Source organism: Argiope bruennichi, chromosome 11 (assembly GCF_947563725.1).
Source record: "Argiope bruennichi chromosome 11, qqArgBrue1.1, whole genome shotgun sequence".
Classification (NCBI taxonomy): Eukaryota; Metazoa; Arthropoda; class Arachnida; order Araneae; family Araneidae; genus Argiope; species Argiope bruennichi.
This window is the reverse complement of record NC_079161.1, coordinates 28211069-28237062: the sequence shown is the minus strand read 5'-3', so window position 1 is coordinate 28237062 and position 25994 is coordinate 28211069. Positions and strand designations below refer to the sequence as shown.

The following is a 25994-nucleotide window of genomic DNA, read 5'->3' as shown; positions in this document are numbered from 1 at the left end:
TATACAGATGGTGGGAGAACAGCTTGTCACCAAAGGCCGTTAATCACAACCAAATGAAAATAAGTTGATAAGAAAAAGGTTTAAAGATATAAAAATATTTTACCTAAGGGTTTTTTTAGCATGAAAACCAGTGGTAAAAAGGAATTTTGATGCTAACTGAATGCTGACCAAAGCCAATTCCTCACCTTCTGGACTCTGCAAAAGAATAATATCCACAAAAATTAGTAATAAATTTTATGACACCTAATTTAATCAGATCAAACTACATAGAAGATTAATGAATTATTTTTAATATGAATTTATTTATTTCAACTTTAGAGCATCAACACTTTTTAAATTATATATAAAGAATTTAACTTCTGTTAAAATACATATTTATTTCAACAGTCCAACTTAGTAATGCTCATAACAAATATTACTAAAAACAAAGATTAATTGTATAGGCAAAATATGAATTCAAACTTACTAATTTATCATGATTATTCGGAACTGTTACATATGGAGCATTACACATGATTAATTTCTTCATAAATTGAAAATATTCTAAGCTGAATTGATTTCTATTATGCATAAACCTGATATTTTGTCGTCTCACACTTCTTTCAATGGCTACTGGCATTTTCATTACATTCTGTTTATTGTCAGCTAAAAAAAAAAAAAAAAGATTAATATTATTTAAAATGATGCAAACTATTGTAAGAATTATAGATGAAAAAAATGTATCAAGACTGAAAATTAGCAAATTTATTAAATTTTCCATAATATAATTTTATTAACAATTTTAAAAATTGCAAAAAAAAAAAAAAAAAAACAAAAAAAACATGTGATTTAAAAAAAAACATTTCAATTATAAATATGAAAAAAGATATTTGAAGAATTGTTTTATAAAACATTTAATATAATACACACTTTCAAATGCATCCATTTCGTTGCTCTTTACATAATCATTATTAACTTGTTATGAAATAAAGAAATCAAAATTCCTCAGGCCATCAATACTTTTAGTAGAACGAAATTATCAGATATGTTCATAATATATCATACAATCAAATAATAATGATTACACAAAAACTATAATTTAACGAAATTCAATTTTTAAAAATCCCCCTCCCCCCCAAAAAAAACACACTAAATGATTATTTACAAAGTTATATAATTTAATTAATAGTTATATAATATTGTATTATAATGAAGCTTTTGAAAGTATTTCAATGAAATATGACAAAATTAATTTACCATAGCCGAACACATGTGCTTGTTTTTGAAATCATTATCATAATAATTATTAAAATGAAGTAGCCACATTCCTAAAAGTTCAGTTCTTGTTTGCATTGTATTTAATGCTCTTCAATGACTACAAAGTTTAATATTCAACAACGATGATTTAGGTTTAAGGATTTTGACAAAGAGGTAAAAGATACAATTTCATAATATATTTTCTTGTACCTAGAATGAGCTTTAAAGATAAAAAATTACTGTGCTTCCCTCAAAATCAATCAATTTACAAATAATTACACAGGACAGCAGGAGAGACATTTTCTAACTACAATTTCATAAAGTTTCTTCAGAGTGAAAACTATTAAATGGTCAAAAATTTATATTTTTGAAAGAAATTTTGTGAGCAATTAGAATCAAAAGCTTTTGATCCTTTAAAAAAGTTGAAGATTTTTTTTTTGGAAGTTATTTTAAAAAAAGCAACCGTAAAACCCATCTGAAAGTTATAAAAATTTGATTCTTCTATTTAAGAAATATTAGATTTTTTTTTTAAAAAAAAAGAAAGCAAAACTTAAAAGTGTTCTTTTGCAATATTTATGTAAAAAACAAATGTTTAAAAGTGACTTCTACAATTAATTTCAACTTACACAATGAAAGTTCATTTAAGCTCCTAGCTATGTCTTGTTCCATGTCCACTCTGCGATAAAATAAAATATAAGCATTCCACCATCGTTTTTGCCTCCTGTAAGACATTCGCTTCAGCATATGGTCGAAAACTTCTCCCATATAATCTCCACCAAAACATTGATTCTTCATTTCCTATAATTAAAATGTTTACTTAGAATACAGTACTGTCTCCAAAGAGATAAAATTAAAAGAACTGGTTACAAACTTGTATTATCAAATGAGCTCCCCCCCCCCCTAACTCCTAAAAACACAGAATAACAATAATAAGGCTGAAGAGGAAAACACATGGCATTTTGCAAGCAGAAAATAGAATATTTTACATTTTAATTGAAGTTCTAATTACAAAATGAGAGAAAGAGAAGGATATTTTTAAATAACATAAGCTCCAAGTTTCTGTCGTATTAAGAAATTTATGAATTATTCTAAAAATTATAATTCTACATAGCAAACACAGAAGGACACATTTGCAAATCTAAAAAAAAGTGAAAATTTTAAGAAAGGGGGGGGATGGGAGACTTTTACAATCTTAAGCAGTAAATTAGCATAATTCTTGAAAATAAAATTACCTCATCATCTTCCATTTTACATTCCATAACTTCACCATCATCAAACTTATACCATTTGTAATTGCCATCACTATGCCTACAGAATCAAATGGAAAATTATTTCTATAAGAAAATAAATCTTGGATTTTTTTTAATTTACAAATTTTTATGATATACATACCTATGTAAAATATAAGAATAGTAGTGACCACCACTAGCCTGACCACTGTGAACCACAATGCCTGTCAATATATATTTTGTACAGCAAGATTCATTGTCGACATTAAAGTTTTCTTCAATTATTTCTCCTGTAAATTTCAAATGATACGTAAATAAATTAGGATTTTAAAAAGCAACGATAGAAAAAAAAAAAAAATCAACAACAATTTTAGTGTTTTTTTAAAAATCAAATGACTTATATATATATATATTTAAATTTCTTCCTATAAATTGTAATTTCTAAAATAATCCTAAAAAGATAATAAAAAGTAATGATGACATTTTGTACATATGAATATCAATGTCAGACAATAGATCCTTTTCATTATACATATGAAAATTTTAAAATAAGATTCCACAAGAAAAAAAAAAAAAAGTCTTTCACACTTTATAGGTCAATAAAAGAAAAAATTCACAGTTTATGAAGTAACTTATTCCTATCTCCCCTTACTGAAGAGAATTAAGTTGTTTTGAATTTATATATATATAGAAATGATTTCAAATGACATTTTTGATTTACATAATAATATTTAAATTAATTCTTGAATATTTAAAACTTCACATTAAATAAAAAATAGATTTGTTTATTGTAAAGCTATTCAGAATATTAACTTTTAAACAATTTATTATTTGAATTATTTTTTTGAAAAAAAAAAAAAAAAAAAAAAAAAAACTATAACATATAAATTAGCCAAATTCAGAGACCAGATGTTTGTTCACTACACTAATAGTATTAATTTAATAATGTCAACTTAGATGAACTTATTCTTACCACTTCAAATGAAAGTATTATTTTAAATTGTACAATAAATAGAGGATTCTGCGGACACAAACATGAAAAGGTTTTATTCATTAATATTCCTTGAAAATAGTGTGTGTGTGGAAGGGGAAGAAGAGACAGACGATTATTGATGATGTACCTGAGCATGATGAGATTATAAATGGGGAGTTATATCAGACTAGCAGCTGATTCTTTTACAGCATGTAAAATGAAGTAATATTTTTAGATTAATCTCAAAATAGAGGGTGATCAGGAGTAGCTGATTCTGAATGATAAAATTTTGAGACCAAGAGCTTTCATATGGAATACAAATCTGTCTATTATATATAATTATCTGTAATTATATTATTGTTTTACAACATTAATATATATATCATAAGTTCACTAAATTTTTACTTTCCATGTCTTGTTGTTTGAATTTGAGAAATGGATTTATGTTTTCTTATGGGTATCAATAAATCATTGTTGCAAATGTTTTACCACTCAAAGCCCTTCTCAATAACAATATTATTTATAATTTTAAGATAAAGTTTACTATAATCAAAGCACTCTAATTATAATAACTTTTAAATCTAATTGAATAAACTTTAGAACTGAATTAAAATCAAAAGAAATTAGCAAATAAAAGAATAGTTTAAAATCACACCACTTCTTGGTAGTAACAAAATATCTATAAATTGTTATCCCATAAACATTATTTTAAAATGGTATTAATATCTTGAATAAAACATGTTCAAGGCTAATTATAAATTTTAGTTAATTTCTAAATTGAATATTTAATTAACTTTTGAACTTCGAAGAATTAACAGTATTCTTTCACCTGCTTTAAAAAATAAGTATGTAAAATTCAGTTGTCAAATATTGTAATATCGTTTCACGGCCAATTCTTTTAGAAGATGCTGAATATACATTCCCAAAATAACTTTTGTTTATATTATGATGTGAAAGGTTTTGATTAGAATTTCAAACTTTTTCTGCAATGAATAGTAAATTCATTATCACATTATATTAATATAATAGTTAAACTACTCAAAGAAATCATCTGAAATTTTCTTAATTGCTGTTATATGTTTCCTTTTAAAAAGAAAGTTGTTAAAAATATTGGCAAATATTAATTTGAATCAAAGTGAAGACAAATATGAATTAAATAAATAAATAAAAAATACAATTTCATAATACAAGGGAAAATACTGAAATTACCTACAAGATAGTTACAAGCTTTCCATATGCTCGTTCTGAAAAAAGAATTAAGTGGGAAAAAGATGGTTAATATTTTTTCATTTAAAATATGGGCCCTTTCTCTGTGTTCAGAGCATTATAAAGAAAAAAGAATTAAATTCTTAAATTTAACATTGCACTTGAAAGGATTTGTAAAATAAATGGATAGAATTTCAATTTATGATTTTCAAAGAAAAATCAACTATTTTAATACTGAAAAATAAGTTACCTTCTATTTTGGCTAATCCCTTGACCGTATAAGGTTCCATATCAAATTCACGAGGGAACTCAAAATAATCATTGAATTTGATGGCACATTCTCTTTCCCAGTCATAATCGAATCTTTTTAATTGGATAGCTAATATTGGAGGTAGTTTTTTAATACATAGTCTTTTTACAGTATCAACCTAAATAAAGAAAGTAGAAAGATACACTTAAAAAAGTATGCAATATTTTTATTCATGAAAAATCAGTAAACCGAGAGTAATCAGTAAATCAGTTACATGTTAAATTTTTCATCACTACATTTTCACTTGTGAACCACACAAAACACTTGATGAAGTGCAATCATCTTTTAATTAAGAAGTAAAATGTATGTATTTGTCTTCTTAAAGATTCTCTCCCCATTTTTGCTATGTATCACAATACGAAATAAATTAATAATAATTGATGATAGTTTCTAAATCTAAATAAACTTTTGCTATATATATATGTTACAGGCAATGTGAATAACCGGTTTGTATTAATAATAACCAATTATTCACATTGATCTAACATATACAAATCAAACTATAATAATTTATCAATCAGATGGCAAGTGAAAACAACAGTAATAATTCAAAATTTAAAAGTGCATATTGAAGTAATTGCAATTACTTATTATTTATTTTACAGGAAATATATAAATCAGGAATCATGTTTTAAAATAAATTTTATATTTAAAATTAAATTTATTTAAAATAATTTTTTTAAATTTTATTTTTTAAAATAAATTTAAAAAATTGTATCCTAATTGTCCCATCAAAGCCCTTCTTTATGGCATCATGATTTTTTTTTTTTTTTTTTTTGCTTACTTTAATGTAAAGTGTCCTCATTGCTCAGTCCTCCTGAGGTCTGACAAGTGTTAGTGATTAAAGAATGGAATTAATACTAGATTATGCATTGACCCTCACTGTATAATCTTATATTTTGAGAGTTAGGAAAATGTCATAGAAGAATCATATTTGTAAAAATAAAATTATTTCACCTTTTTATTACACTTTTCACAATGGTATGCATTTGCTCCTTCTAACAGATCACCTTTAACATACTGTTCCAAGGAATCCAGCAAATTACTGTGGTTTCTAATATCTATATTCAAGGCAGTAAATGATTCTTCCCTCGAATACCTGTTCAAAAACAAACAAAAGTTAAAAACATAATATCACAATCATATTAAATAAATTCATAAAAATAATTCAAAACAGACTAGTAAATTCATTAAAAATGTTTAAAACTTGCAGAGTCCATTTAATCTTAAACAAATAACGATTACAAAAATAAAAATCTTTGATTACAAAAATAAAAATCTTTAACAAGAATTTACAAACTTTCATGTATTTTATTAAATCCATAAATGACCAACATGTTGAATGAAAACGGAAATTGGTATCGCACAGTTTCATACGCTACTCAACTTCTAACATTTTTTATTTTGAAAAATTAGAAAAATAATGTCAATGTAACTATAAAATTCAGACCACTATCATTACATTTTATTATTTCTCATTTAATATAAACTACTACAAATATATGTTGAAATTAATACTATTTCATTCTACATCACATTTCAACTTTTTAAATTAAAAAAAAAATCACTGACAAGATTTTTCCTTATACCTATCTTATCCATTCCCAATGCACTAATCTTATCCAGTCATACAAAAACTTTTATAAAAATACAGGATCAAAAAGCAGAGGGAAGAAAAAATGTATACCAACAATTAACCCTTTCAAGACATGAGGCCTCTATCCTAGACGCATGCATGGGACGGAATGTACGCGAAAGGAATCATCTCACAAGACAGAGGTTTTGCATCGCTAAGCCTAACTTTGAAAAAAAAAAAGCCTTAATGTTGTCATTTTTTCTGCCTTTCTAAATCATTAATTCATTCATAGTACGAGCACACTCTTCCTCTGACAAATAGCATTTTCTTACCAAACCAAAACCAAGGCTTTCCATAATAAAAATAGAAGTGTCCAAAATGTATCTAAAAGCTACACAAAATACAAGAGAACTGATGGTAAAACACAAAAAGACAAAGTTAAACCAAAAAAAAAGTAAAAGTTACACAATAATTAAAAAAAAAAAAAAAAAAAAAATTCAGAGACCAGAAAAGTGAATGATTTTATCAAGTTAAAAATTAGATAACCCAACTCGGTTGATTTACATTACTCTTATCCCCTTCCCATGAAAGCAGATGAGTAAAATACCAAAGTTAGGCTGAATAGGAGCAAACTGAAGGTCAGAATACTAAAACTATATTTTTTTTCAAAAGTAATGGATAAAGAACACAAAGAGCCATCTAGCGGCATATAAAAAATGGTTCCAGTTTAAAGTGTACATATGCATCACCGTCCTACGGGTTCGATTTCCAAAAATGCACGGGTGGTATGCCTAGTTGTGAGACGTATGTAGGTGATGCATATATGACACACCCGGCATGCAAGGGTTAAACATAAAATGCAATTAAGTTTTTATTAGTATCTTAACAGGCCGAGATGTTGAAAGACTGACTAACATTAAATGGAATAGAAGTTTGGAAATTCTATCTTCAAGTGGTGTTCATAACCAATGTTATTCAAAAGTTATGTACTATAGAAATGCACTGATTGTTGCAAATGAGGTTTTCCCCCTTAATGAAACATTGTCAGCCAATTTTTTTTCCAAAAGTATCCAAGAAGACAATCTACACCCTGTCCTTGATAAATGGAAGTTGCTAAAGATATTGTGAATAACCACAGCAAAATACATTGCTTCATATTCTTAATACCATACCATATTTAAAGACCTATTTTAATTTTAGGTATCAATTTCTATTAATGCTACTTTTAAATGACTGAATTCATAAAATGAAATATAATATTTTTAAACAGTAAAATTACCACAATATCCAGTTAAATGAATCTTACTAAATAAAATAATAGCATGCCAAAATTTTATTTTTAACCCAGATGAATTTTGATAACTTATTCACCTTAAGCAGATATATATGCCTAAAATTAAGATATATTATCTCAAATTAAAGTACTACAATTGTTAGTGGCATTTAAATTATAATTGCATATCAATAACATTAACAGTGGTGATGAGATTCAAATGTTAAAATTGTTATGTGCTGATTAGCAACTTTTTTTTTTTTTGTAAACAGCTTATTCTGTATTAAAAGTTCATAAATTGAATATTAACCCTTTGCATTTGGATGGTGCCTCTCAGGAACCATTCAAAATGAAGCGTCATTTTGACGTTTATTTATTTTTCTATTTTAATTTTTTAAAATATATCTACAGAATGGTAAAAAAATGTAAATTAGTTTTTCGAGGAAATTCAAATTGAAACAACTATATATATTTATTTTTCGGAATAATAAACAAGTCCTTGTATTAGGTGAATAATTTTGTATTGAATTATTTTTCCAAGTGCAAAGGGTTAACCTAGCTAAATTGCAAATTACTTATTCAATTTAATTAATCAATTCAAAATCCAATGTCTTTGCAATAATTTTTATTCCAGACATCAAAAATGTACATTTGTGATCTGTGTAACAGCCTAGCTGGAACAAAAAAGTTGATTGAAAAATTGTACAAAAACTTCCAAACACAATATTTTCTATAATGTTTCTATATGCATGGTTGCAGATAATATTTGAACTACTTCAAAACATACCATCTAAACAATAATGAATTTTTAAACTTAAATATAACAGTAAAAATGTTTACCTGTGTGGACAGTCTTTGCAAATTTTCTGATCAGCAAAGGACCCACTTAGAATTTGTGATAAAATACATGGTTGATTTAAGATCTTTAAAGCTTCCTCTAAGCTATCAACCAAGCTGTTAAAAAATTCTAAAGCATCATGTTGTTCTCTCAAATTAACTGGCTCACCCCAAAGCCTGTAAAAAAAATTAATAAAATAAAAGTAATATAATTCTAAAATATATATAACACATAATACCGGAATGCTTATTAGAAAACAAAGCTTACTTAAAATGCCTCCAAAAACCTCTTGGGACGTAATATTGTAATTTACTGCAAGCTAGATGCCCAAAGATGGCCTGAACTTGCTTTAGTACACCTAGATTGTACTCTTTCCTTGTCTCTTCTCGAGACCCTTTTTCTTCTGAGCCTTCCATATCTTCAGATATACCCTGCTGTCACAAAGAAGCAACATGAAATCCCTTTTCAAGTTAAAATACACACAAAATATTTAAAAAAACTTAGTCCAATATCCAATTCACTTTTATTAATTCTTATCTATTCAAACATGCAATTTTTTTTTCTTCCATAAGAATAAATTCTAAACAATGGAATCCAGTTATTGTTTGTTTCAGTATTCTGAGACAGCCACTTTTCAAGGATTCCATTTCATTAAGGGGAGAGATGCAAAAAAGTGAGTGCATTTCCAGAATTTTTCATCATTCTGTGACATTGACTTTCACCCTATTAGGTACTTATTTGTTCAATTTCTTTTTGCACGTGTATTGTGAATATCATGTCGTTTCTGACTGTATTATTTTAATTCAGCCTGCAAAGTTTATTTTATTGTGAAATGCAAACATCCCCTCTTAACATCTTTCCTCTCACCCCTATTTTGATGACATAAACCCATCCTAACACATGCATAAAAAGCATGGAGGGTTTAAGAATCCATTGCCAGACAATAGATGTAATTGATGAATTCAAAAATGTTCTTGTCAACAAGATATATTAATTAGCCTCTCTATGTATTCCTTCTCAATATCTAGTTAATTTTTAAAAACAAACTGTGAAATATAATAGAAAATTTTGCTTATTTTAGATACATTTAGTGCATTGTAATAAATTAATTGTTGAATAAACAGTTTCTGTAAAAAAATGTATCTTATTTTTTCAATTTAATTTTATTCTTCAATATCTATTCAAATACATTAATTTGTTTGCATAATGACAAAAATTCAAATACAATGAAATCCAGTTACACATATTTGACGAGTTTTGAACAAATGTTCTTGTCAATATTAATTAATTTCTTGGAAACTTCTCAACATCTAGTCATTTTTTAAACAGTGAAATCTAACTGAAAACTGTATGTATGTTAGATAAATTTAGCCTTTCGTAATAAATTAATCACTAAATAGTTTGCATAAAAAGAAAAAAAAAGTATGAGAAGACATTAGAAAAACAATTCTAAGTTTTATTTAGAGATGTCAACATTTTATCATGCAGTTAAATTACAAAAGAATTTTTATACATGGACCATTGCATACAAACTCTATTAAGATAGGATTCAACTAAACAAAATTAAGCTCAATACAAAACTTGAAAGGAAATACATAATACAGATTCAAATGCACTTTTTTTAAAATTTAGAGAATATTTTAAGGATTCCATGTATTATAAGAAGGAGAGAAGAGAAGGGGAAAAAAAAAAGTTAATATTAACACACCTCATTTTCAAGTCGTTCTTCTCCTGAAAAATCTTCATTTGGATCTGTCGCTGCCCCTTCAACAGCTAGAATACCATTACGAATATCTTCTATCATATACAGTTGTTGTAGGACAGAATTCATGTAACAGGTTGCACCAGCATTTTTCAACCCAACAAATCCTCTTGGAGGTCTAGGGCCCACAGGTGGGAGGTATTCCCATTCAGTAAGAGGTGGATCATTAACTGAAAGAAAAAAAGACATGTTTAAATCAAATTAATTATGTATACTTCAGAATTAAAACTAGCTGTATATACACTAGTATCTAAAAATTAAACTTACATTAACAGTTTAGTTATTTCGATACTTACTTATTCAAAAATGTGCAGAAAACTGTTTAATTGTTTAACAGTTAAGGAACAAACACAAAATGCTTATTTCCATACTCAAAACTAAATTTTAATGATATCAAAAGCGTCGATATAAATGCCAAATACTAGAAATAACCATTATCAATAGCTGATAAATAAGCATATATAATGAATCATGCGACTAGCATGCAAAGTCATAAAGAGATTTAAAGGTGAGAGATGGCAAGGTGAAGCAATATATATTATCTATGCTTATGTACGTGATTTATATTTCCTGTCATGCTATAGAAAATTAAATATGAATCAAAGAATTGATGACAATTTTATGCATGGAAAAATAAGGTAAATTAGAAAAAAGCCCACTTAATCACATATTCTGCTAATAAATTTAGATTATTTTTTTTTTTCGGATTGATATAAAAAGATTTTATGAAACTGGAACCAATAGCAGATATTATAGTTCTGACTGGTCTGACACATCTATTGTAAATGGGAATCGTCAAATAATGGCTGACAAATGATAAAGACAAGTACAAGCACGGAATTACCAGATATTAAGAGATTGGAAAGTGTCAACTTGTTTCCCAGTAAACCATTTAGATGAGTTCTATTAATCATTTCCAAAAAGAATATTGCCAATATATGAGTGACATGGTTAGGAGAATGTTACAGATCAATATAGAGGAATGAATATTTACAGGTGATTATGTGTATTTCATCCAACATAGATCTGGAATTTGCAAATATTTTAGAAAAAACATATAAAGAGGTGGTATAGCAATAATTTGGTCCAACATAGTTGAATAGATGTACAACACTTTAGAGTTTGAAACAGTAACCACATAACTTAGTTTCAAACATAGGCTCATGCAGATAATTTTTACAGAATAAATCACTGGAAACTGTTCTATCATGAGTGAATTCTCTCTACATAAATGATATTCCTATAAATCTGTTATTTTTAGAATTAGGTTTACAAATGTATATTTATACCTTTATTCATTTAAAATGATTTTAAATGTCTTTTATATTATTTTAAAAATGTCTTGCAAATGCCAGAAATTTTTAAAAAAAAAAGAAAACTGTTTTTATAATGTTTACTTTACAGCACTACTTTTACTTCATATTGTGGTGATATCTTAAATCATATATGCCTATCATAAATCATATCAGATATCTGTAAACTACAGGTTCCATCCAGGCTGTGTGTGACGTAACTGGCACAGGGGTATTGACACAATAAGCTTCTAAAAGAGCTATTCTCTCTTTCTCTTCATAACACTCTTGCACGCACTGCCTCGGTGAAGTTCGTAGTAAAAATCAAATGTTTAATTTCTTTAGTTAAAATGTATATAAAATTATTTTTCTAAAGCGTCCCAAAAATTGGAGTTACAACAAATACATGCATGCCTAATTAAGACAATATTCTCCAATTATCTGTTTACTTTTTGATACCTAAGAAAAAAAAGAAAAGGGGGGGGGGGGGAAAGCGAGGGGGGTATTACTAAAATAATAATATTTTTGGCGACCAACTGATTTATTGGCATTATTTGTTGCAAAATATTTCTATTAAATTAATTCTAACTTTATTTTGAAGGATATTAATCCCAAAATTAATATTTTTCCCAAAGTATTTCAGTACCCAGTTTGGTAGTTCTAGATCTAATGGTTGAAACTGTAGAGCACCAATACATTCTCCTATATTATTTTTTCAAATATTAATGCCAATTTATACATTAAAGGAATATATAATTATAATATATATTCCACAATACCTACATAGTAAAGAACTGGCAAATTAAAAAGTATTTCACGACATACCAGTCACACTATTTGAATTTAATATAATCTTAAGATATACACTATACTGCTTTTCATATACTATAGTGCAGTATATATCATTTGAAGTGTTTACACCAATAAAACAATTAAAAAGTGAATATAACCATTTTTTTTATTTTTAAATAACTCTTATAAAAACAAACCAAACTAAAAAAAAATATCTAAATATATTTTACCTGAGTAAAACATTTCACACAGCATGTCAACAAGAAGCCTCAAGTTTGGAACACAACCAGTGCAAAGAGCTACAAGCAAGTCGAAAGCAGCAACAACAGACGAAGATGATGAACAAACAGGAATAGCTTGCTCAGATGGTAGCTCACCGCCATTACGTTGCACTTGCAATACAACCCGTGAAGCAGGAAATATGAAATCCTCAACAAGTTCCTAAATGAATTTGAATCATTGATTAAGAAGATATCAAATTTAATCAAATACAAAAGACAAAACAGTAAAGTACAATTAAATACTTTTAACACTGAAGAATAAGATAGATTGTTTTTCTGTAATTATTTAACACTCTACATCAGTTTATATGAATGATTTATAAAATGAATAATATTCAAATATTAACACAGATGGCAAGTTAAGTATCAATTTCATTCTTTGCACAATTTGACTATCATAGTTGATACCAGATATTGTTAAAACAAATGTAAAAGCCTATTTTATATCCAATGCTATTTAATATATTCATCACAATTATAACATTAATAACACAAAAGTATAGCATTCTTACCCCCCCCCCCTTTTTAAAAAAAAGGAAAACTAATAAAACTTTCAATTGATGTTTTTTTTTTTTTTTTTTTTTTTTTTTGTAAAATAGTTTTAATTTATTTAGGATACTTTGATTATAAGCATGATAAAGAAAATCAAAGCAATTTCTTATGAATATAGCACATGACTGAATCCAATGATTTGAAAGCAATGCATCTTTCTTCACAATTCCGAACATATCTTTTAAATTAAAGTAAAGGTAATGTATCTTAAAGGGACAATGGACTCTTCTAGGCAGTTTGGTAAAATATGAAGTTATTAAATTATTATTTAAGGGTTGTGAAATTTCAAATATATCTTTAAAACAAAATATACTTATTTAAAATGTATATACTTATGCTTAAATGTTTATACTTATTTAAAATATGCTTATTTTTAGCATATAAAATACATTTAGTATAAAAGGGTATTATTTAGCTAATATATTTGAAAATAAATTTATATAAAATATTTTGATGTGAACACAGTAAATTTTCAAAGTACTTTTTTTTTGAAAATTAAAATCAATTTTTAACTATTTAAAAGAGCTTGAAATAAAATGCAAAATCAGCTTTATTTTACTGATTAGTAAGAATCTAAATATTAAAAAAAATGTAATTTAATTTCCTCAAAAACTAAAAACTAGAACATTTTGCAAAGACATTCATATCTGAGGGACACTATTTTGAGAGATAATCATTAAAAATATATATATTTCTGAACCCCTTTAAATATTTTTTTATTTATCATACCTTTATAATGTTATTTTAGCAGTACATAGCTTATATTTTGGAAATGAAATGTTGAAAGGAAAAATTTATTGTTTGGACATTTTTTTTCTTCTAATTTTAGAATTTAACACCTATTTAATGTTGTGTTGTGCTCCTGAAACATCTTAATTTTTACTTCATTAATTTTTAAAGTATTAAAGTTGAAATGAAATTGCAAAGATTTTAAGAGCAAATGTAACAGCTTAATTAATATTACTTTAATTAAATTTCCTCTCTGTGCATTTGGATCAGCACCAACTTCAAACTTCTTATCGGGACCCAAGAATGATACAAGTTCTCGAGTAACTCCAAGATGACCTTCAAGCAATGCTTCATCCACTTGACTATCACCAATTGTAAGGACTTTGTTCTATAACAAAAAGCAATTGAGAAAAATATGATCTTTAATTATTTAAACAGGATTAGTACAATAAATAAATTCTAAATTGTAATTAATCACTTTCTCTTGTCATAGAATAAACCTATACAGATAACCAGTATCGGGAAGAAAAAAACTTAAAACAGAAACAGAAATATCAAAATATATAAACATTTTTAAAAACATCTTTAATATTCAAAAAATAAAACAATTTAAAAATATATAATTATGAAGCTTAAGTAATAAGTTTTAAAATTAAGATAGTTTTGAAATAAAATCATAAAGGGGGAGGATATTTGTAATATTATCACAAATTTAACAGAAACTTAAAATTTATAAAAACAGTTCAATTAATATTTTACATATCTCTACTAATAATAAAAGAGAATGTCTATTGACACTTAATAGTATATCACTGCATCTGGAGCAACAGAATTTGACAAACACACTTTGGAGAGTGGAATGTGCATATCAGAATTATTTTTATTAATTTTGAAGTATCTGACATTTTAATAAGTAAAAGAAATTTCGGATTATTTGTAGAAAAATAAATTGGGAAAATGCTATTATAAGAAAATGACTTCCACACAAAATTCAAAATATTGTCGCTGATACCAATGATACCACACAATTACATAAATACCATATTTCTATGATATCAATTACCACACAATTTCTTTAAATCTTAGTTTTTAAAAATAGCAGAGCTGCCAACCCCACATAAAAAAATTTAGGAGCAAATCTATGATGCCAAATTTTTACTAGTTATTCCCATGTACTCCCTTATTTTCACAGTTTTGACAGATTTCTTTAAAGCAATAAAACTCAAAGAATGTTTAAATAAACAACAGCAATGAACAAATTAAAATTATTTTATATATGAAGTACACAGATAACTTTACTTCTTAAATATAAAAACTGGTTCTTTAGCTGTAAATTTTCTTACTATGTATTATTTAAGAAGTTTACTGTAGTTAATAAATTTCTAAATATTTCAATTTTGATTGATATTACAGACTTACCTTTTTATTGATATTTCCAAATTATGCTAAAAATATTTTTATAGAAACATTTAAAAGATATATATATTTTTTTTTCTGAAGGAAAAGGTAAAGAAATTTTTAGATTCATAAAAAAGATCAGCTTCATTAAAAATAAGTATAAACACAAAATAAAGAAAACAATGAATATTCTAATACTTATTTATTTAATGCAACAGTAGTAGCAGATTTTGCTTTTTTTAAAAAAAACTTTATCATATTTTTGAGAATAGCAAACATTTGTAATCTGAGATTTAGCAATTAAAATTGACTGTAATGTCGAAATGTTCATCGAACTTCTAAAATCTGTTTTGTTTCTACGAACAAGACTGAATATACGTTCGCAGGAAAGTTAGGATTTTGTTCAAGGGGAAAGCGTGGGGGATCTTCACATCTGCATTGTGGCAGAGAAGAGATATGTCACCGCATTGAGAGCGCGCCCGTGTTCTAAGCGCAAGTCTAGCGACTGACGAAAAGCAAACCGCATTCAGTATCGGAAACAATTTTTCAAAACCGAAAGTAGTATTTTTTTTTAAAAAAATTGCATTTGGCAAGCAGATTATTCAAATTACATAGGGAGAGTGGGAAATACAAAAATAAAACCGTCAAACTTTAAAAAATCGGAGTTTTCTGATAATTTTTAGATTACCAGAGTAAACTGATAAAAATCGGAGTACTTGGCAGGTCTGAAATAGTTTTAAAAAATACTCTTCAACATTGTAAAGAAATTCAAACAATTGTTTTTGTTATAATCACTCTTTTAGTCTAACCCTTTTTTACTGCAGGGTACAACCCTCCCCCCCCCATATTTGCATATTATTTATTTTTAAAAAAGTTTTTTTTTTTTTTTTTTTTTTTTTTTTTTTTTTTAAATCTTTAAAGAAGAGTTTAAATTTGTTTATTGTCTAAGACTAATTTTTTTTTATTTAACCAATTAAAAAAAATCTCCAAGATATGGCGAAAATTATGAAACATATTTCATAACTCACAAAGCTCTCATACTGAATGATTTCACTCATCATCCTTATACAATGATTCAATTCAGCAAGAAAATTACATGGTTAAAAGGAGTTTAATCATTTCTTTTTTCAAATTTTAAGTTAGCAACTGCCCCCCCCCCCAAAAAAAATCCTTTGTTTCCTAATCTTAATATGTATGGAAGTACTTTATTCATTGTAGTAGACCTTGCATTCAATAAAGAAAATGAAAAGTTGACAACAAATAATATATTGGTATACAAAAAGTACACCAGGAAATATTAATCATATTTCTTATAAGGGTTATGTTTTGTTGTACAATATATAATACAATGGGCTTCCAATTAAAAATAAGCCCCAACTGTCAACAAAACATAAATTTATTTTGCATAATGGTTAAGCAAGTGCCACAAGACTTATAAAAATTAGACAAAGCCAATGATCAAAAGGTGTAAAATGGTAATATTCATTTTAATATTAATAGAAAGGCCACATAAAGTATATGCACTCCAATAAAGACAATACAACAAGATAACAAAAAGCTAATGATTCCAGATTTTATAATTTTAAAATGTAATTTTTCCCATCCAAAGGAATAAAACAGATAACAAATCATTAGCTCAATGCTTTAAAGGAACTCACTAAATTAGAAAAGGTTAATGAGTTAAGACAGTCATAATAAAGAGTAAGGAGATGAAATGGATTTATAATAATATCAAACAGCACATTGGGAACAAGATTTATTATATTTATAAATACACAAAAAATATAGTACTGAAAAGCGAACACTTACCCGCACTGCCTTTAACCAATCAATTTCATTGTTTAATAAATTCTGAGCAGTTGGAAGAGGACAATTACTCACACAAGCATAATTAAGTAAACGACACAGCAATGTAAAATATTCATGGGAACTCCTAGCATAGTCTTTCACTGTTGTCTGAAAAATAATTTATTGCAATATTAAAACATTAATCAAAATATTAACAAATAAGAATCTGATTATAATTGAGGATGCTCAGCATTATTCAACATGCATTTTAAAGAATGTAATAAAATTTACTAACCAAAAGAATATAAAGTATGAAACCAACAGAAATGTTTTTCTTTGTCTCATTCTACGTGTATTATGGAATTATACAAAAAAGTCATTTTGAACAATGAAATTAATTCCAATAAGCCATAAAAATATCGAAGAAAATTAATTTGTTGACGGGAGAAAATACCTCTTTACACAAAATTTTTTTGAATTAATAAAATCTAAAATTTTATAACTATTTGAAATAATGCTAAAACTATAAAGGAAAAATATATTCACTGCTTAATAACACATGCATGATTGTCAAATAAAAAGTTGTAAATGTAAGTGATAGATATCCAAATTTTTTTACTCCTTCCATCCTTCTTAGAAACATAGACCTACGAATTTCATCTAAACAAAATAATCAATTTCATTTTTGTGAGTAATTGATTAAACATAATAAAAATAAATCATTAAATTGTATTCACTAGACTTACCATCAGTTGGGTAAAAAGCAAAGTAATAGAGAAAACAAGGCACTGATGACCAAAATAACACTTGGTTGCAATTAATAAAAATTGATCTGAAGCACATATCCTGATGGAGCTATAAAAGAAAATTTGAGACCAAATTATAAAAGTTGTGCCATTTTTCAGAGAGCTAATGATGAATTCTTTTTTTATAAAAATGAGCATATGTTCACAAGCACAAATAAGAATTTAATTAGCAGACTGCAGATCATTTATTAATAAAGAAAATACAAAATCCAAACTTATTCATTTAAAAAAACACTTTATTGATACAATTTTTAAAAAATATTTTAAATTTATCAAATATTTGTTCAAATTTTAAAATAATCAAATACTTAAAGCAAACTGCAACTCCAGTTGACAATATAAAAAGCTATAAACCACCACACACCCACAGAATGAAAAACTTTTTTTATTATCTTATAGCTTTTTAAAATAGTGTTTTTCACAGAAATTTTCTTGTATACCCATCTGCTAATTTAAGGCACTATTCTCTTCTCACCAGTATAAAAATAGGGAACTTTAAACAAAACCGTGAATTCACGAGTACTCAAATTTTTATTTTTAGTCCCTTGCACATGAGTGTTTTGTATTTTTTGCAGCATAATGGAGAACAATGATATATTTGGATGCCTATTTTTCTAATTATAATTAAAACGAGATATAGAACTACAATTTTGGTAAGATCACATTGCTGATTTGAGAGGAGTGTAAAGGAGTTCTTGAACTCAAGGCTTTTAATCTCCAGACATAATAGGTAAATAGAGTAATGGCATGGTAATGAGATTACTTAGTAAAAGACGATCACATATCAGTTTTAATTAATCTCATTCATTGTATTTCTGAATTATTACATTTACATGCATGTAATTGTACAGATTGACAAATGGTCGACTATAGTTGGATATGATTTAAAATTTGATGTAGATTTCTACTTCAGATATTAAAATTGTGTATTCAATTTTAACTATCTCATCCTCTATGTTTTCATGTTATCATACTTAGATGTTATCAGATTTACACTTTTTAAAATTATCATACTTAACAGCTATTAAAGGCATGAATGGATTTTGTCCAAAATTTGATGGTTGAAATCAAATATAGCTTTGTGTAAAATCACGCAAAATTTCATTCATCTAGCTAAGAGTGTATAAGAGCTATTGTGCTAATAGAAAAAAGTTTTAAGTAAGTAATAAAAAGTAAGTTTTCAATCAAATATTTGGTTTTATTACATATATAACAGATAATCAGTATTTAAAACTAAATATATATATTTTTTAATTAAGAAGATTTATTTTAAGAATTATTTTAAACAATTTAATTAGAAAAATCACATCACTTTCTCCCTAATTGTCAATTACAGTGTTCAATTCTTTAACTAATAATAATAATACATCAAAAGATAATAGATAAATGATTTGTTTAAAATCACAATGCCTGTAATGAATCAGGATAACAAAGAAATATGAGACATAATTTCAATTTTCAAACACTAACATCACAAAGTAAGAACGTTGCTTATCCAAGGCTCTTTAATATAAACAAGAGTCATTTACACAAAAGATTTTTTAAAGCTAATTTTGGAAAATAATTATAATCATCAAATAATACCAGCCTTTTATTTTAAAAGGAACTTCTTTAAATAAAAATAATCTATAACAAGCTCTTAATATTTTCCGGTTATTGTTAAAACATTATCAATATTTATTAAATATGAAAATTTGTCAATTTCTTTGCCAATTACAACTATTTATATTTTATTATAAAATAGATTGACAACTTATTTAAATTGCTAATCACAGTATTAATAAATTTTTTTAAAAATATAAGATTCATACCGGTTTTTACAAATTAACAATAGGTCTACAATAAACAAATGCCAAGCCTTCTCTTTCATAAGTGTATCTAAGGCCTCTGAATACAAAGCTAAAGCTATAGCTAAAACTTCTAAAGCTTCACGGCACAACTGAATTTCTTCCGATTCAATTGGTTTGCAAACCTACAAAGAAAATTCATTCATTAGCAAAAGTTGTGTTTATACAGTAAAATACAGTTGTTTTAAAGTTACAAAAGTCAATACGAACCTTTTCCACCAAAGCATGAAGCTCTTCATTAGAATTTTGCAACAATTCCATGGAACCAGAAGAAGATGCCCAAGCCATTTTCATAATAGCTTTGACAGTATTCAAATCTGGACGATGGGCAATTGCCTATTAAGAAATATATGAAATTACAGGTAATTAAATATATTTGAATGAAATGCATGAAATTTAAAAATATATGTTTAAACCGATGAGATTTAATTTTCTTACTTTAAAGAAATAGGTAAGTACCAGTTCTTATCATAAACTTTCTGAGGACTTGTATAAATTTTATATATTGTCTATCAGATGTAAATAAGTTCTATATGAAAAATTATACCCAAAAATATTACATGAACTACTGAAGAGCTTTGTTTGTAAGTAAGCAGAACTTCAATTAAGACTGTTGCAGATAAACATGTTTTAAATTAGATATATCAACACAGTAACAAAAAACTATTAATTCTGAATCATATTCATAACAGGTTTTGATTTCTTACAGTGAGGACAGTAAATTGATACAAACCAACAGTACCAATTTTATCAAAAGGATTACTGTTAATTAGCATGTGCATATGATTTTGAATTGATCTACATATTGCTAATATAAAATCTCTACTGTGATGGATGCAAGGAACTTTGAATACTTCCTGTAATTTATACCATTTTTCCAATAATAAATATCAATTATAATAGATAGAGATAACACTATATTCTAAGTAAAATATAAAGAAAGATTTTATATTAATTCAAGTCTCAAAAATTAATAAAACATATCTAAAAATAAAGTGGTAAAAAGGGTAAAGTCAGGCATATTTATTTAAAAGAACTGCATAATGAGATGCTTGGCAAATTTGCTTTTAAAAAAATCATTCACAACAGCATAAATTTAATCTTTAGATTTTGATTAAACTAAAGCTCACAATCCTTACTTAATATAAAGATGAATGTTTGTGTATGTGTTGGTGCTTTACAGATCAGACCACCTGACCTACAGCTACCAATTTGGCACATGTACATCTTTGAGGGTAGAAATGTGCACTTTAAAGCAATTTTTTTGAAATTTTAATTATAATCTTAACTGAAAATTCAGCTGAATTTTGGCATTTTTCCACAATAACTTCCGAAAATATTATCATCCAAAAATTCATTTTATATGGATTCAAAAAATATCCTTTTCATGATAATTTAATGTTTATGCAAATATTTACTAAATTTTGACAATTTATTAAAAATATCTTTTTTTGCCGATTTCCAAAAATAGATTACATTGTTATCCTGGTTTTCAAACTATTTTAATTGTTTCATCAACTATTTGATCACATAAATTTTTCCCATAGTTGCAAGCTAAAAAAAAAGTTTTTTGATTAATTAAAAAAAAAAAAAAGTGAAATTACAATACCAAGAAATTTATGAGATAGATAAACTAGACATTTCCATTTTTAATAGCACCCAGATGTCAAGAGATTGGTCTCCACTAGAACGTTTCTTGTACACAATAAGCAGAACATAAGTACAAAAATTAAAGTAACACATCTTTAATGCCCTTGTGTCATGGATATGAAATTATGTCTAAATGATTTGACTGATATTAAAGATAACCAACTTTCCAAGTAAACCAAACTGGTCACTAAAAGGCACATAATATTAAATATATTTCTGTTTAATGCATGTTTTTATGTATGCTTTGAAATCTTATTCAGATTAGAGCTAAAGTTTAACTTAGCAAGTAAGAAATGAAAAACTATTTTTCACTTTTAAAGTTTGCTGATCTTTCCTGTAATATAATTAGATGTAAAAATTTTTTTTTTCTTTTTTATCACTTGAAAATTGCTTTTTAAATCACTTAATTTGAATTTCTTATTAAAGCAGAGAAATATTTATTGAATATTTCTCCGAGATATTTCCAAAACTATAGAAAATATCCTGAAATATACACAAGATTCCAATATTGAACAATGATATTTTCTCTACTCTTGTTATCTGTACTCATACACAGGAAAAAAACATGACTGGTTTCAGAAAAATAAATAAATAACTGGTAATAGTTGAAGTTTAATCACTTCCATTTCAAACTAAAGTTTAAATTTTAGGGAAGATGACACAAAACTGAGAAAATGTATAGTGTAATAAACAGAATGGTGCAAGGCTTCTAAAACAGTGCAAGTTATACGACTCAAAATTTGAAGCTGAAAAATATTTTGCTGAGGAAGCCATAAAGATTAAGTTAGGTGAAAACTTTTAGCATTCATTCAACTCAGTGAACCAATTGGTCACCAAAGGCGGCTAATATTCAGTCAATATGAGGTTCTAAGTCATAAATATTATTATTTTTATTTTTTTGTGGCAAGTCATTGAAAGAATGGATGCTTCAACCATATGTTGAATATCCCATTATCTGTATTAAAACTGTTGGAATAATATCAGTCATAATAAATAAAGTACAGGCTAATCAGAGACTTCTCATAAGCAAGATAATGTCCCCTCCTCTCCTATTAGGAATCGTTTTTGCAACTAATCCGTTTTTCTGTTCCTCTGAGATTTAATATTGTATGCTTTGACTACTTTCACAAACGAACAATTCCAAAAAATATAACAACAATTAATGTTTCTTTTACAATAGACAACATTTTATTACCTGATCATGAAGAAGCTGTGCTAGTCTTGCTGACACATTCCTCAACATGAATTCTGAATTTGGATTTGGGATGTGGGTCAGAGCTTGCTGCAGAACAGCTACTTTGCCAGTGAGCATTGAATTTGGAGATGTTGGTGACAATGAGCCAGGAGAACTACGTGAACTAATAGCTTCTGTTTCGACTTGCACAATACATTTTCCAACTGTGGTTAACAAGAGTTTACAGATTTTAAGCACTATCAAATAGGCGGCTCTGAAAAAACAACAGGTATAAAATTTAATAAAAACATAACATAATAAAATATACAATAAGACAAATAAAATGATTATTGAAGGGAGCAGGGGATGAACAGAGCATTCAACTTTTTTGTAAAAAATTTCTAATATATTTCCAATAAAGGAATAATCTTCTTACGATATGAATTAAGTTCAAAAGCAAATAGCTATGAGTAGAAGTTGTAAATATTAACTATATTTATTATTATTGAAATAATAAATAAATGTCTTTAGTTTTTACATATGTATTTGTCAGTAAAAGTTTAGATTAGTTACTTTGACATTCCATTTTGAAGCCACAAAGGTTATATTAGTATGAATCTAATAGTTTTGAGCAATATATAATGATATTGATGACTCTTGACCTATCTAAATTTCTACATCACAAAAACTGGAGAACTCTTACAGCAACAATTTAATGTACATAAGATCAACATACAAAATGCATTCTTCATGGGTTCAGGTTTCAAGACAGGGGATTTGAGGCTCCAAAGCCAAGACCTTTGTCAGAACCAGAATAACAAAATTGACAATTATGCTTTAATGGCCGTCCGAGAAAATGTTCAATTTCATTCAAACATTTTTTTCTAAGCAAAAATACAAATCAACTGCTTTAATGTAGAAATAATTAACTTATAGACCAAAGCCAAGACATTCTTCAGAACCAAAATAACAAAACTTTCAATTATTCTTTACTGGCCATCCTGAGATAACTTTCAACTCAATTTCATTAAAAAAAAATGTTCTAAATACAATTCACTAAAAAACAATAAATCAACTGCTTTACAATAGAAATAGTTTACCTTTTAGTGGGGACATCAGCATTGGAAAGGAAATTATTCTTAGTCAACATTCCAAGGGTTACTGGAACACCTCCACTACGGACAAAGTTGTACTGGAAACTTTGAGCTTCTTCAGACATGGGATTATGAGCAGGCATAAGAAGGGTATATACAACCTAAAAAAATAAATAAAAAGTAGGAAGGTTAACACCAACATAGGAAGACATTTTTAAAAAGTGATATTTCTTACATTCACGATATAAATTAATTTTCCCCAGAATGTAACTAAAATCTCAATTTTAAGCGGGGGGAGGAGAGGAAGGATAAGTAAAGGTTACACAAAATACCTTTTTACATAAAGCTATTTAATCAAATTTTGCAGAAAAAAATTCAAAGGAATAAGTTGATTTATTATTATTATTTTTATTATAAGCATACTTTAAAATGATATTTAGAATATTTTTCATTGTTAATCACAGCTATATGTGTAATAGAAAATAAACAATGCAATAATTCATTCATCAAAAACTTATAAAGAGCAAAAATCTACCTAATTATTGCAGAAAACTGCAATATTTTGAATACTATCATGAATATTATAAAAATATTATTCAAAAAAGCACTTTGAATTATAGTAATACAAGGAGATAAGAAAATTTAATGTCTCAAACACTTAAGAGTTCTTATTAAATGCTTCAATCAAACGATCAAATAAACAATCAAATGAATTAAAATAATAATATAAAAAAATTGCAGAATATTTTTTTGTTGTAATTTTAATGTTTAATTCATACTCATACAATATCCTTTTCCAATTGTAGGGATTTCATTTTGGATGTTACTATTAAATATACCATGTATGTTAGTAAAAACAGTGACACACTTTTACTACTACTGTTTGAATACTTAAGAAATACCTTTCATTATTCACAGAGCCTGCCTTCTCTATAAAGGGGCTCAGGTGCAAAAAGCCATTTGGGGCCCAAATTGTTTGTGAAGTAAAAAAAATACAAACATGAACATATATTATTAATGAATGCTTATTTAATGTGCGATTTTATTTTTGCTAATACGTCAATTACTTCAAAAAAATTACAATTGTTTGCAATTTCTTTTTCGATGCTTAATATAACAAGTGCATTTAAGCGTTCTGAACACATGCTTGACCGAAGATAATTCTTTATTAAATTTAATTTGTTGAAAGAGCACTCAGCACTTACTATAGTAACTGGCAACATAAAGAAAAGTTTTAATACAGTTAATACATATAGAAATATCTCATTATAATTATTTAATATGCACCACAATATGTCTTTTGCATTATTGACATATCTTTCATTCAAAATCAAATCCCGTAGCAAACAAAAACTGGCCTTATTAGGTCTTCACCTACATCTTTATTACAAAACTTTACAAAGTTTTTGGAACATTTCTCTAATTTATGTTTTACAACAGTTTTTATATAGGTGATTAATTTGAAATCAGAAAACTATTAAGTATACTTTTAAATCCATCTACCATTTATGCAATAACAGTATCAATTACAGTGTTATAAAAATTAACACCTAAATTCCTCTACGGGGTTTTTTTTTTATTACTTCGTTTTCAGCAAATTTGAAATACAATCTTTCCCTTTTTGGAATTCGTTTTACAGGAAAATGTTCTGAAATGTTCAAATTAAGTGCTAGCAATTTTGCTTTGTCTAAAAATGTGTTAAATTTTGGATTTCAATTTTATTCTTACCGACTAAATTGAAAGTCGAATCAAGAACAATTGTATTTGTTTGAAATAGTTTATTGATAAAGTTAATTTTGGACAACTGCAAACCATGCTATTAAACATAAAATAAATGGCATTTCTTGTATTGCATCCAATGATCTTTTAGCTTCAGATACCACTTCATTATCGTTACTTACATCAATAAATTCACCTAGGGCATTACAAGTTTGTTCAAACTGTGTATATACTGCTTTAACTGAATCTACTTTGGCTTCCCAACGGGTGTTATATAAAGGTTTAAGAGTAATGTTTAAATGCTTTTGTAGAATTTCTCATCTTTTTGTAGATGCAGAAAGCATGTTGTATGTTGTTACCGTTGTCGTATCCTTGCTTTCTACAATTCCATAAAAATAGCTCACTTAATCTTTCCAATGGAGTTTTTACTAATCCTTCTCTAGTCACATCAGTTACTTCAATAAACCCT

General features: G+C 26.8%; 1 protein-coding gene across 9 annotated transcripts in view; it reads right to left on the bottom strand.

Moving 5' to 3' along the window:
• The window catches only part of LOC129956910 (probable ubiquitin carboxyl-terminal hydrolase FAF-X), a 99478-nt gene that overhangs the window by 36103 nt on the left and 37381 nt on the right, over positions 1-25994 (bottom strand). For 7 of the 9 annotated variants that reach the window (XM_056068928.1, XM_056068934.1, XM_056068935.1 and 4 more), the window contains exons 26-43: positions 23813-23967; positions 22734-22986; positions 20099-20224; positions 19853-20013; positions 17982-18090; positions 17257-17403; positions 14285-14437; positions 12718-12928; positions 10350-10573; positions 8909-9075; positions 8644-8817; positions 5912-6053; positions 4895-5072; positions 2629-2755; positions 2469-2544; positions 1863-2034; positions 467-645; positions 104-195 (exon numbers count right to left, since the gene is read on the bottom strand). In XM_056068928.1, coding sequence (XP_055924903.1) covers positions 104-195; positions 467-645; positions 1863-2034; positions 2469-2544; positions 2629-2755; positions 4895-5072; positions 5912-6053; positions 8644-8817; positions 8909-9075; positions 10350-10573; positions 12718-12928; positions 14285-14437; positions 17257-17403; positions 17982-18090; positions 19853-20013; positions 20099-20224; positions 22734-22986; positions 23813-23967 — 2846 coding nt within the window. The remainder of the gene's footprint in view (positions 1-103; positions 196-466; positions 646-1862; positions 2035-2468; positions 2545-2628; positions 2756-4894; positions 5073-5911; positions 6054-8643; positions 8818-8908; positions 9076-10349; positions 10574-12717; positions 12929-14284; positions 14438-17256; positions 17404-17981; positions 18091-19852; positions 20014-20098; positions 20225-22733; positions 22987-23812; positions 23968-25994) is intronic. The other 2 variants (XM_056068936.1, XM_056068933.1) reach the window with 1 other exon arrangement.